This window comes from Lissotriton helveticus, chromosome 5_1 (assembly GCF_964261635.1).
Source record: "Lissotriton helveticus chromosome 5_1, aLisHel1.1, whole genome shotgun sequence".
Classification (NCBI taxonomy): domain Eukaryota; kingdom Metazoa; phylum Chordata; class Amphibia; order Caudata; family Salamandridae; genus Lissotriton; species Lissotriton helveticus.
This window is the reverse complement of record NC_136065.1, coordinates 1,778,543,892-1,778,558,160: the sequence shown is the minus strand read 5'-3', so window position 1 is coordinate 1,778,558,160 and position 14,269 is coordinate 1,778,543,892. Positions and strand designations below refer to the sequence as shown.

Sequence of the window (14,269 nt, the reverse complement as noted above, 5' to 3'; positions counted from 1 at the left end):
TGTCCATTCCGGATCCTTCGGCTTCTATCGTGAAGGAAAGGTCACGGAGAGAAGCCCAGAGACTTCTGGAGGAAGATCAATATCGTTATGCAGAAATGGAGGAAGGAGAGTTACAGGAGTCTGAAGATCCTTTTGAGGACCTGGGTGAGGCCAGTGGGCTTGAACTGTCTCCTGAGTGGGATTTGGCTTCAGTGTCGAATGTGCCTTCAAAGGATGTGGTACCTTATCACACTGTTATCAAAAAGGCGGCAAATTTGTTGAATATTACTCTGCCCACTGCTGATTATAAACCAAATCTTCTAACTGAAGTTCTTCATTCACCCTCCTCTATTATTGAGCCAATGTTGCCTTTTAATGATGCGTTATCTGAACCCATCTATGAGGTTTGGAAGAAGCCTTTGTCTGCTCCTGCAGTTTCTAGGACCGTGGTGAGGAGGTATAGAGTTGCACCTGGTGACCCTGAATTTTTGTCAACACACCCCCTGCCTGAGAGTTTGGTTGTGCAGGCTGCCTGTTCAGGTCTGCTGGTGCTTTTCCGCAGGTTCCTGGGGATAAAGAATCCAGGAAACAGGATCAAACTGCCAAGAAGGTCTTCTCCTCAGCCAGTATGGCATTAAATTCAACCAACGCAACTTGTCTGATGGGACGGTATGTCCATGCCTTGATGGATTCTGTCAAACAGTTGATTCTGAAAATCCCTGAGGAGGATAGAAAGGATTTTCAGCAGGTGATATCGGACACTCAGGCAGCTGCGAGGCAGGTGATTCAGAGTGGACTGGACACTGCGGATTCGGTGGCAAGGGTTATGGGCTCTTCCGTAGCCACTAGGAGAGCTGCATGGCTTAAAACATCGGAGTTCTCTGCAGATGTTCCGTCTGTTTTGATGGACTTGCCTTTTGATGGCTCAGGATTGTTTGGCAAGAAGGCTGATGCTGCCTTGGAACGTTTTAAAGACAGTAGGGCCACTGCGAAATCTTTGGGCCTTCAGTCCAGGGGTACTACTGGAAGGCGCTTCAGAGGATTTGGCAGATCTTCCTTTCGTTCCTACAGACCATCTCAGCAGCAGCCACAGCAACAGCAAAATACGCTGTACAAATCATACAGGGGCAGGCAAAGAGCCCGTCCTAGAGGCCGTCAGGCTTCCTCCTCCTCTTCTTCCCCTTCCCAGCCCCCTGCCAACACAGCAAAGCAGCCCTAGATCCGCCATTCCGGATCATGTGGTCCCAGTGGGGGGCCGGCTTACCCATTTTCTACAAGATTGGGAATTGATAACATCGGACCTTTGGGTTCTCAATCTTGTAGAGAATGGGTATGCTCTTCCTTTTCGGGAGTTTCCCCCAAATTACCCTCCTTGCCAGGGTTTTTGTTAGGAGGACCACCTGCTTCTCTTGCAGGAAGAAGTCTTGGCACTATTTCGAAAAGGTGCAATAGAGGTGGTTCCAGAGCAGGAAAGGGGTCGGGGTTGCTACTGCCGGTATTTCCTGATCCCAAAAAGGATGGCAGACTTCGGCCAATTCGGGATCTCAGGATCTTGAACCTTTACCTGAAGCAGGAAAAGTTCAAGATGCTCACTCTTGCACAGGTTCTTAAAGCGCTGCTGGAAGAAGACTGGATGGTGTCAATCGACTTGCAGGATGCGTATTTTCATATTCCCATCTTGAAGTCGCACAGAAAGTATCTCCGTTTTACGGTTGGGTCGCAACACTACCAGTTTGTGGTCCTTCCGTTTGGTCTTACTACTGCACCTCGAGTCTTCACCAAGGTGATGGCAGTGGTGGCAGCTCATCTCAGGAGGTCGGGGATACATGTATTTCCGTATCTGGACGACTGGCTGATCAAAGCGGAGTCGCCGGAGAAGGTGCTCCATCATCTGCAGGAGACAACTCAGTTGTTGCACAGGTTGGGTTTTTCAATAAATGTACCCAAGTCTCACCTGGTGCCCTCACAGCGCAACCTGTTCATAGGTGCGGTACTGGACACTACTGTGTGTCGTGCATTCCCTCCTCCTCAAAGGATTCGCGACATACAGGAAATGATTCCTTTGTTCTACAATGGAGCGGTCGTTCCAGTCCTGAAGGTTCTTCGCCTGCTCGGTCTGATGGCTTCTTGCATTCTGTTGGTCAACCATGCACGCTGGCACATGAGGACACTCCAGTGGTGCCTTCCGCAGGCAGTGGTATCAGCACAACGGAGATCTCAGGGAGTCGGTGAGGATCTCCAGAGAAGCTGCAGCGGATCTGTCTTGGTGGAGCGTGGAAGGCAATCTGTCACAAGGAAAGCCTTTTCAACTTCCTCCATCGGTGGCCACAGTGATAACGTATGCATCCACTCTTGGGTGGGGTGCTCATCTGGGAGACCTGGAGGTCAAGGGTCTTTGGTCTCCAGAGGAAAGGTTGCTTCACATCAACCTTCTAGAGTTACGGGCGATTCGTCTGGCGCTCAAGGCCTTCCTCCCTTCCCTTCGCGGTCAGTCGGTTCAAGTCCTGACGGACAACACGACCGCGATGTGGTACATCAACAAGCAGGGAGGAGTGGGGTCGCAGTGTCTCTGCAGAGAGGTCCTGGGTTCAGGACCATCAGATTTGTCTAATGGCAAATCATCTGGCCGGAGTTCAGAACGTTCGTGCAGACAGTCTCAGTTGGCAGTTCTCAGCCGACCACGAGTGGAGGCTTCACCCGGAGGTTGTTCACGACATCTTTCAGATGTGGGGGACTCCTCGGGTGGACCTGTTCGCCACTCGCGAGAATGCTCACTGCCTGTTATTCTGCAGTCTCCAGTATCCGATGCAAGGAGCCTTGGGGGACGCGTTTCAGTTGAGTTGGAACTTGCAACTCCTTTACGCGTTTCCTCCCATACCTTTGATTCCTCGGGTTCTGAGGAAAATTCGCCAAGACCGGGCCCAAGTTATATTGATCGCCCCGGATTGGCCATGAAGGGTGTGGTACTCAGACCTTCTCCACCTCTCCTCTCACCCGCCGCTCCGTCTCCCTCACAGGGCAGACCTCCTCTCTCAGATGGAGGAGCAGGTTCTACACCCCCACCTCCAGACACTACACCTTCATGCCTGGAGATTGAACGGGGCAACCCGAGTTCTTTTTCTCTCCCGCCTGATGTGGTGGATGTCATTTTGTCAGCCAGGCGTGACACCACTAAGTCCATCTATTCTTATAGGTGGTCAAAATGTGTTACTTGGTGCAGGGAGAAGTCTATAGACCCTTTGAGGGCCCATTTATCTGATGTTCTCCAGTTTGCCCTTTCTCTGGCGCAACAGGGGCTTGCTGTTGCCACAGTGAAGGGCTATCTTTCAGCGCTGTCGGCTTTTATCTGTTTGCCTGACCAGCCTTCATTTTTTAAATCTCCTGTGGTTTTAAGGTTTTTGAAGGGCCTCACAAATAAGTTCCCTCCTACTCCTTTTATTGTGCCTCAGTGGGACTTAAATCTTGTATTGACCTTTTTGATGGGTGCTCCCTTTGAGCCTCTTCACAAATGTCCTATGAGGCTTCTTACTCTCAAAACGGTCTTCCTCGTTGCTATAACCTCGGCAAGAAGGGTAAGTGAGCTTCAAGCTCTTAGTCACAAGCCCCCTTTCTTGACCACTCATGTTGATCGGATGGTTCTTAGGACCAGGGCTGCTTTTCTGCCAAAGGTGGTGACTCCTTTCCACCTTGGTCAATCCATTACCCTTCCTACTTTTTATCCTCCCCCACACCCTTCCAAGGAGGAGGAGAGATTACACCATCTGGACCCCAAGAGGGCGGTGTCTTTTTACTTGGACAGAACTAAAGACTGTCGAGTGGATGACCAGCTCTTCATTGGCTTTGCTGGCTTCAAGAGAGGAAGAGCGGTCCATAAGAGGACTTTGTCAAGATGGATCGTACTCTGTATTAAGATCTGCTACTCTTTGGCCGGTAAGGAACCACCAGAGGGTATAAGGGCTCATTCTACTAGAGCTAAGTCTTCGACCTCAGCATTGGCTAGAGGTGTGCCTGTAGAGGATATTTGTAGAGCGGCAACTTGGTCTTCCCTCCACACTTTCGCGAAGCATTACTGCTTGGATTCCGAGGTGAGGAGGGACGGTCACTTTGCACGCTCTGTCCTCCAGGATTTCCTGGTCTAGAAGAGTGGACACCCTCCTCCGGGAGTGGGGACTGCTGTGGGACTCTATTCACAAGGTGAGGAATCCACACGGAAGATGTATCTATCAGAAGAACAAGTTACTTACCTTCGGTAGCGCTTTTTCTGGTAGATACAATATCTGCCTGTGGATTCCTCACTGACCCGCCCGCCTCCCCGTTGTCCACTCTTCTATGCCAGAGTTTCTATTATGTATTTGTTTATTTCAAATGTTTTGTTGCATTTGCTTCACACTTGTTACCTTGATATTTGTACTGTGTATACTGTGTATATATCTACTGTCATTGGTCCCTCCGTGTGCCTCGAAGGCACGGAAAAAAGGGCGGAACTGATGTCATCACGCCGGCGTGGGCCTATTATAGGCGTCGGTGACGTCAGCGGAGTCGAGCCTCTATGACGTCCAAGTCCACGTCGGCGCGAAGCTACGAAAAGAATTTCCGAATGTTGCTGGCGCAAGGGGATATTCACAAAGTGAGGAATCCACAGGCAGATATTGTATCTACCAGAAAAAGCGTTACCGAAGGTAAGTAACTTGTTCTTTTGACCCCTATGGCTCTTTAGACCCAACTAGTCTTCCTCAGATGCTCCAGGTGGTGACAGATGGTTTTCTATACCTTGGTATCTATGTAACTCCTCATAGGGAGCAGTTTGTCCAGTAATCTGGGGCGGGTGGTGTTGACTTTTCAGGCAGAAGTGGAGAGGTGGAGCACTTTGTCCTTTACTGTACTGGGGAGGGCATATGTCTTCAAAAAGATTACGCTCCCCAAACTACGCCTTGTAGAATACTTGCTACTCGATCCCAGAGACAACGTTCGCTAAACTAGGAAGCGACCTAAGAACCCTCCTGTGGTTAACGGACACCCCATGATAGCGCTCCTAACTCTTCACTGTAACCCCCTAGAATCTGACGTTAGGGCCTACTATTAGGCGGCCCACATGGTGTCCATAAATGGATGTTTGCACCACAGGATCACTCAACATACAGGTTGGACCGTGTGCAGTTTGCCAGCGGGTCGTACATCTATTTTCTGTACAGTGGAAAGGGAGACAGACTGCTGCTGCCAGCAACACAAGTGGCACTGGAAGCATGAAGGAAGGCCAGAAAATGCAAAGGCTGGGCAGGGTGGGTAATGCTGGCAACACCCAGCTGGGAAGGAGCATTGATGCTCGAGCTGGAAAAACTCGAGGGATTTGGAGCATGGCTTGCTGGGAATTACCCACATAGTAGATCTCCTAGAGAAGGGCGATTTGATGCCATTCACGTCCCTTCGACGAGAATACTCGATGAACCAAAATCCATATTTAAAGTATGCACAGCTGAGACGCGCCTGGCGGGTGGAGGTACTTGGGCATTGCACATAACCAAATAGTCGCTGCTAAAGGGCAAACTGTTATTTGAGGAGCTGCATTAGAAGGGGATCTATCTCTCGCTCTCTCTCACATACAAGACACTTAACAATCATATGCCAGATAACTTGGCTAAGCTGAGATACAGGTGGGGAGAGGAGATGGGCCTAGAGGATCTGGATTGGGAGGCAGCCCTGATGCACCCGAGGTAGGTGGTTATAAAATCCAGCCTGCATTCGATTAGGCTCAAAAAGCTGTGAAAAAAATATTTGTGATTGAAATAAAGTTCCCTATTTATGGTTAGGAGACTTGAGTGGTCTGGTAAATCCAACAACGTGGCATGGCTTTTTTAGGACGAAAACCAGATTGTAAATCTCTTAGTAGATTGATTCTACAAAGGCCTGTTGCAAAGTATCGCTCTCTTACCCTTACGTTTTTTTGTTTTATTTTTTAAACCTGCTGTTGTATATGTTTGTTAGATCCAGATACTTTCTAAATTAAATAAAGGAGCGAGTCACCCATGCCTCTTTTAATGCTTTAGAATAGTATTGGCGCTGGGGATAGGGCTTGATCAATCCCAGTATTGACAAAGTAACACTTGAGTTCACTGAAATGTTAGAGCAGAGAACTGTCTTGAGACTCCTTCACACTTACAAATATTTATTTTATGCAAATGACAATCTAGCATCGGGCAAGTATTTTAGTATTTAACTGTGCGTGTCAGCATATGTATACAGTACTTTAATAAAGTACTGCTACTGAAAGACTTGTTTAATATCATGGTTAAGCGTTTGTTTACAGTACAATCAGGTTACAGGGGGGAGCATTAGGGTCAGCGCCCTTCCATTTCTGGTGGTCTGCAGCTGTTTCAAGACCTTCTTGGAGTTTCTTGTTGCTCAAATGACTAACTTCTGATATTTAGAAGTTGTCCTCGTCTTCATTGCATGATTTTTCTCACGAGAAAGTGTCACTCATAGTCGTTGAAATGTCACTCATAATTTCACTGAAATTCTGAAAGTGTCACACGTGGCAATCTGAAACCTTGGCAGCTATGTGTACCCCATCAAGAGTACTTTCAAAAAGGCAGCACAGGAAAGGAGATTAGTACAGTTTTCTGAATTGGGTTTATTTGGAACAGCGTGTGCAGCCATCTTCTCAATCTAAACATGGAGCTGGAAAACACTCCAGAAGAGAGCGCTCTATTTCCACAAAAACTGTGCAAATATATCATTCATGTGATTACCAACCTATTAAGAGAAAACAAACCTCAAAGCACTCTGTTGATGACAACCTCAAAAAAGACCTTGTTGACGTAAATCATCAGCTACTGCTTATTCTATGTTGACAGCTAAACCTTCGACGTCCAGCTTGCCAGAGATAACATTCACATGAACAACTGCATCGATGCCAACACCGTCAACGATGGCGCCATCTTCGACCATATTTGCTGAACCTGTTTTTCCACCAGTAAAGGTGACCAGAAAGCTACCTTCCCAAATTCTGGAATCCTATCAGGAGAGAATGCCAGTAACTTTGCATCTCAGACCGCATGTTATCCAGCACAATATGTAAATGTAAATTGATACTTGTATAGCGCACTACTCACCCGCAAGGGTCTCAAGGCGCTTGTACGAATACCGCTGTGGAACCCATCCTGGCTTTCCCTGTGAGGTGTCCACTCCTGGGCACCCCCAAGGTGGAGGACAGGCATCCTTAGCGTTGTGGGGGCCGTTGTGGAGATTAAGCAAGCTACTGCCCAGAGTTGCAGAGTGGGACTCCATGATTGGAATAGGCACCGAGGAGAGAATTATCAGGTCCGTGGAATTTTGAGCCCAAGACCTGCCGAGGTGGGGAATTGAACCCTGGTCCCGGGCTAGACCACTGCATCAGGGTCTGCCGCTCTAACCATTGAGCCACACTTCTCCACAATAGGATGTACGTTACGACCCATTTTTTTTAGGCTGGAATGGATGACTATGATTATAGTTACCAGCAAGATTATATACTTCCTAATTTATGTTCAGATGTACCTCCTCAAACAGTAGGGAACCAGTTAGTCCAAGTTCCTGTGTCTACTTTATCTGCATTGCAACAACTGATTGACGTTGTCCAAAGATTGCTACCACAGCATCCTGTGGGTCAACCTCCTCAGCCCACATACTGGCTGTACCTCCACCTGCCCCCTCTGCCACTAACACTGCCTTGCCAATAGTCACCACCACCACCTACCCAACCTCCTAGGTACCCATCTCCCAGACCAGTGTATGAACCTCATCTCACCAATCCCCAAAGACATAGAGGATAACATGAATAGGGCTAATTCTGTATATTCCGATATGGACGAGGATAAAAGGAAACTTCCCCATGTAGATAATTGAGGTGTTAATGATGGCGATTACTTCATTATTCTAAAGGAAAATAACCACCTTCCTGATCCTCTGAATCCATCAGATATATGCCCTTTTCATTCCTTAATGGAAAGGCCTGCCAAGAAATTTAGCCTGCCATGTCCGTGGAATAGCAATGTTTCCTTCATGACTTTAAAGAAGTGCCACAGAAGCGCGTAAGGCCTGGGAACAAGACCTGGGATTTCCATTGACAGACCAGATATGGCTATGTTGCTGCGATCAAACACGATACATGTCAAATAACCACCGCCCTAAATTATTACACCTTAAATACTTGCACCACATATATCACACCATATCTTCTGGCCAAAATGGATTACATCATGCCTCACACATGTGCCAGATGTGCTGTAGATAAGCGGGCTTCTCGCACTTGGCATGGAACTGTGGACCCATATTGGCATACTGGGGGAGGTCTTTTAACTGCTGTCCTAGATGGTAGAACTTACGATACAAACTACACCGCTAATGGCCTTGCTGGGTGTCGTTAAGCCCTTACAAAAAGGAATGCGATGGTTCACTGCCATTGCCTTGCTCAAAAGACAGGTCTCATTACACTGGGGTAGTTTTCAGGTCTCGGCTGTGAAGCCCTGGATTCGTGACTTGATATAATGTGATATTACCAGTGACATATATGCCAAATTACAACCACCTGCCGTGCGCCTGAAGGATATTTGGCAACCGCTGAAGGCCTACTTACTGGCATATCTGCTAGAGATTGACTAAAAATCATGTGCAGACTTTGATCGCTTGTGCTATCCTCCAGAGTGCGCGGCGGGATGAGTATTGAATGATACCCCTTGGTACCACAGATGTAACTTACCCACCGGGGTGAGGGGGAAATCGTGCACACAAACTGTAGCATGTTCATGGACCTGCAAAGTGATTCCTGAATAGGGGGGGGCGGTTATAGAACAGTGTGCATCCCGTATTGCTTTCCTTAATGATGCTATGGATGCACTAGGAGATTATACACAGGATATAGGATTCCAACCTGAAACCTAAACTCCAACCCTGAGCCAGTCGAATGTCTGCCGTTGATCATGATTCCTACACCCTGGCCTGGACCTTCTCATCTATCCCTGCAATCCATCTAGTCTGCTCCCTAATTTGCCTGCTCCACAAGTCTGTTATGCTCCCATCCTATGCAACCCCGAACAAATAATTCACCCTTCCACCCCTGCATCTCTCGCTCGCCCTTTCCCACCACTCTCTCTACTTTGCTCCATTATCCATTTACTTTACTCTGTCCTTCGGCTCATTCTATCCACTCCGTCCACACAGCTGCACCTAACTATCATTAGTAAGCAAGTATGTCTTATAACCTAAAGAACTAGTACATGCTACTACAGATGGGGAAATATCATTGGTGTTTACACCATGCGTTCTCAACAACAGTTGTTTTCTATTGGCCTTTTACTTTCCAAATAGCCTTGTCCTAATTCTTACCCACTTAAAGGTCTACAGATATAAGAACTCCAAGATGGTCAAGGTCAAAGCAATCTTGTTCTACTGTTGCCAAATTGACTGTTTTTTTGCAAGGTTTTCATGCGCTGCTGCCTGTTCTGCAAGTCTGCCGCCCTTGACACATGATTTTTGGATTGTGTGTGTGGTAGAGAAATTTGGTAAACCTATGGTTTTGCTAGTACTTGTAGAGCGTTTCTTGCGATCAACGCTAGCTGGTCGAAAATGTGCTACGAAAGGGTTCATTTTAATTTTTTAGAATATAAAAACACCAACAGAGAAGAGGAATAAAATACTTAGAATCTGCCTAAAATGGTGAACCGATTTGGGCTAGTGAACTGCAGGTGCAAAGTCATGTAGTTGATAAGTTGTAAGTAGCGTTTTAAAACAGCCCTCCTGTAAGTCATCTTTATTGCCGAGGTTGCTCACTCTAATGTGAGGAATTAATCAAGTAATTATGTGAATGCGTACAAGATAGTGATGCTGAAGAAATCGTTGTCTAAATAAGAACTGGCTATAAACCAAATCTTTCCTGTCTTTTGTAGCGGATGATCACCAGGCTCTCATATGGGATATTCAACAGATGCCGCGTGCTATTGAAGACCCGATACTAGCCTATACTGCAGAAGGAGAAATTAACAATGTGCAGTGGGCCTCTACCCAGCCTGATTGGATAGCCATCTGCTACAACAACTGTTTGGAGATTTTGAGGGTGTGACATGAGTGAACCAGGCAGCTGAACTAGCGCATATTATTATTCTCTCGACCCTCTACACTCATATCCTTCATCATTTCCCCTATGAACAACAACAGAACTGAGATTTTATGAGCCAGTATCTCTCATCACCTTGCGCCACCAAAAGGAGCTGTGGGCTGACTACAAGACTCAGCTGATGCAGTGAAACTTGGACCTTCTCTGTGTCCCTGGGGAACCTATTTTTAGTCTGAAATCTCAATTAAAATGTTTTATTTAGTTCTTTGTGAACGTTAGTGTTACTATTCGTTTTGCAGACTGTGTATATTATTAAAATTGCAACGTTTCCCATCTATTCACCCCCGGAAATACTCCGTCAAGAATAGATGCATAACCTAGCAGTTTGATGATGCTAATTATAATTTTTTAGCTAGTTGGTGCATTTTATTAATTTACTTCAGTGTCTAATGAATTCAAAATAGACGGTTGTGTGATGTCTCGAATAGAGGCTTAATTATGGACTTTAAATCTGTAGTTACCTGCACTTAATCATTGGATCTTAACTATTCATCATAAACATTAGAACATATTTTCCTTAGTGTAGGTTCATGCATCACTTACATAGGCCAGCTTATGTAACTGTTGAAGGTATCGTGTTGAAGATTTGACTTTTCTGTCCATTGTTATTTATTCCAAGTTTTCTCTATACATTGGGAAAAACATTTAGCATCTGTTTGCCACTTTCAAATTGAAGGTGACCTAAAACTCCTTTTTTTCTTTCTTTTTTTTACACGTTTTATAATGCAAATGTGCCACTACCGTATACAAAAACTGATGTTCTGGTGTGCCATTGAAGGTGGAATGGGAATTATTTGAGTCTGTTCATTGCTGATGGACACAGTTAAAAAAAAAAAAAAAAAATCCCTCTTTGGCTGTGCTGCAGATGTTTCATATTTTGTCAGGGGAAAGATGCTTTGCTGAGTAGTTTGGAAGAGGCTTTCGTGAATGTGAAGTACAGCTGAATGGTTCTGCAGTTGCTAGATTTAGTTTGACTTGCACGTAACCAAGCGTAAATAAATTGTTAGGTTAATGTTTTGCTGCATGCTGGCTATATATGAAAAGAGGTTTGGGAAATTGCCAGGGTACCTTGCGTACCATCTTCCTATACTTGTTAAGAAATGATATCTAGATTAGTGAATCTCCACTGTGGTTATTCTCACTAATTTGTATGCTTTAGAAGCTTTCTTCGCAAATAGAGAGAAACACTGGACACAGTTTTTAAATCACTTTAAGTTTCCTTGCTCACATTGCCAGAAGCACCCTTCAGATAATAGAAACAGTAACTGCATGCTTAATGGCAATACTACTTTGAGGAATCCTTTAACACCTGTGAGTGATTGCTCCAGAATGCAGGGCACTAACTCTATAAGACTACTTAAATATTGAACACCAAATGTGTATGGATGGTGCATATGAATCAGGCGAAGGTGCAATTAATTCCCTTACATAGGATGGTTCTTAGATTACAGTGCTTTAGAATAAAAAGCAAAATCTAGGCATTCAAGGCCCCTGGTGACTTTTATAGCATTCATGGCTAATTCTTCACTTGGAGCAAGAACCAAGTTTCGGGGTGAAAGGAGTGTTTTTCCTACCAAATCTATGTATAATCCGAAAATTTGCGGAACTGTATTTGCTTGAATTACCCATACATACACTTTTTTGTTTCTGAAGTTGTGCAGCTAGAACAGCTAAATTTTCAGGGACATTTCAGATTTGGGTAATGCAAGAATGTGTTCTTTAGATCCACAACTGACTACTTTTTCCCATCCAAACTACCAAATTCCTTGGAAACCGACTATCATGAACTTTTTAATCTTATGGAATTTATAGAGCAGCACCAAAAGAGTGCACTTGCAGCCCGCTGTGAATTGAAGGTTGAATGAATTTCTTTGAGCAGCCAATGATGCGGTGCCAACATTTGTGCCTGTCCCTTCCTTCACACCCACAGACCTCGTGAGAAGAGAAGGAAATAAGTAAACCTAGTTTTAGCTGACTTACCTGTTTTGTTAGGGTGGCCTTTGAGGTTACACTGTCCCAGCATTCTATATAACTTCGTTTTTGGTGACTTCTGGAATTTAAGATGCAGCCTTTGCAGGGCCTAAGCATGTTACGTAGGGAACTGCTTTTGGCATCAAACACTTCTGACATTTTTTGCTCTAAACAATTTTTTGCTTGGCGGATTTGTGGCCTTAATCTTTTGAAACTTTTTATTTACTAAAGAGCTTTTTAAAACTTTTTCATTTATTTAAAAAGTCACTACTTAATCTCCTGATTAACATTAAAAAGCATATTTGTTTATTTGTTACATTACTTCTCTGCTGAGGAGAACCAGTGTAACTTCAGCAGATGTAGTCGGTGCTGATAAGGTTAGCTCTCAGCTGACTTTGACATGGTACCCCCACACCACACTCTCGACCCGGCTGCCAACCATTGGAATTAGGAGTCGTGCGCTGAGCTGGCTGGCTTCGTTTCAAGAGGTTTGGATTCCTCCCTTGTCTGAATCCTGTGAGTTGGGAGTGCCGCAGGGCTCTGCTCTGAGCCTTTCCTTATTTAATGTCTATCTTGCAGAACTCGTTCTACTCACTGAGGCTCTGAAGCAAAAATAATCTTCCATGCTGATGACAATTAGTTACTGTTCTCCTGGGGTAGGGAGGAAGTGTTCCCTAGTGAAAAGACCAGAGCCTGTCTGACTGCAGTTTTTTTAGTGGCTAACAAACTACCAGCTCAAATGCAATGAAAAGACAGAGCTACTTTTCTTTGGTACTAAGGCCATTGAGCCTTGGCAGTCCTTTTGGCTGGTGGACGCCCCTTCACTTGGTCACCAAGCTAGCTCACTAAGGAATCTGGGCATAACATTTGATTACCATCTTTTATTTGTACCTCAGGTAACGCATTAGTGGGGATTTGTTTTGGATTGCTGTGTGTGCTAAGGAAATGTCATCACGTTCGTTCCTTTGAAGCTAGGAACCCGGTAGTACAGGCCCTAATGACATATAGGCTTGACTACGGCAATGCTGGCTACCTTGGTTTTCTGGACTATCTCCGCAATAAATTGCAGGTGGTCCTAAACACCGCAGCCCTTACCCTGTTGGGTCTACCATTTAGAACACGTGTCTCCCCATTTGAGTGCTTTGCACTGGCTCCATATTAAGAAGAGGGTTCTCTTCAATACCCTGGTACTGGTACAGAAGGCCCTTTATCAGTTGGTGTGGGGTACTTCAGAGCAAGGATGATTTCCTATGCTCTGACTAGATGCTGTCTTTCAGCCACTACCTTTCTGGACAAAATCTCTCTGATCCAGAGCTGGTAGAAGGTCCTTTTTAGGACCGTCAGCATGAGACTAACTGCCCCTAGAAATGTGGGCCACTGCACAGTTTCGTAAGAAATTGAAAACATGGCTCTTCAATCAGGATTAAAGGTTCGGATCATTCGTCAGTCAGTCCCTGAGATGCAGAGTGCCTGACACTCCCGGGAGAAACCGAGCGCTATACAAATACCCAGGGCATTGTATTACGTTATGGTTGGATAACTGAATGACTTCATGACCCAATATTGCATCTGACCTTTAGATTTCTTGGATAGACTCTAGACTGAACTGGAATATAGTCATTAACCTGCCATAGTAATTTAGGATGGCAGGGCAATAAGCCATTCTTAAATTTGTTCCTCTTTTTCATCAAGGGGACTAGAAGAAATAGCGCCTATAATGAATGTTCTTCTTTTAATCTACTTAGCTATTCTATAGCCTACCAGAGGAGGATCGCACACAAAAATGTTAAGTATCTGGAGTCCTGTATTTCTTCCATGCAAGGGCATGCTACAATTAAGGTTGATTTTTAGAATAAAGTTGAGGTGAGTTCCGGAAATTTTCAACTAAGAAAATTATGAACCATGTGTATGCATGGCATCAAATAGGAAGAAACTTGGAGAAGGAGCCTTTATTAGTATAATATTTTACTCGGTGTCTTCTAAAAATAAATGTAGACAGAATGCCAAGAGGGGTCGGCTTAGGACTTCAACACTGCAACTGCATCTAAACCTTTTCTGTCCCACTCAGCGTTAGGTTGTACTGTCTGTTGTCCTCCTTTCATAAGGATGTCAGCTATGCTCTAGGAAAAGTTTAACGCTGTAATGTTCTTTGTGTTTCAATTGTAAAGGGGA

General features: G+C 45.1%; 1 protein-coding gene across 1 annotated transcript in view; it reads left to right on the top strand.

The window, feature by feature from the left end:
- Positions 1–10,327, top strand: part of DCAF7 (DDB1 and CUL4 associated factor 7) — a 133,310-nt gene extending 122,983 nt beyond the window's left edge. The window contains exon 7 of the mRNA XM_078645071.1: positions 9,900–10,327. Coding sequence (XP_078501197.1) covers positions 9,900–10,072 — 173 coding nt within the window. The 3' untranslated portion in view covers positions 10,073–10,327. The remainder of the gene's footprint in view (positions 1–9,899) is intronic.
- Positions 10,328–14,269: the final 3,942 nt, after the last annotated feature.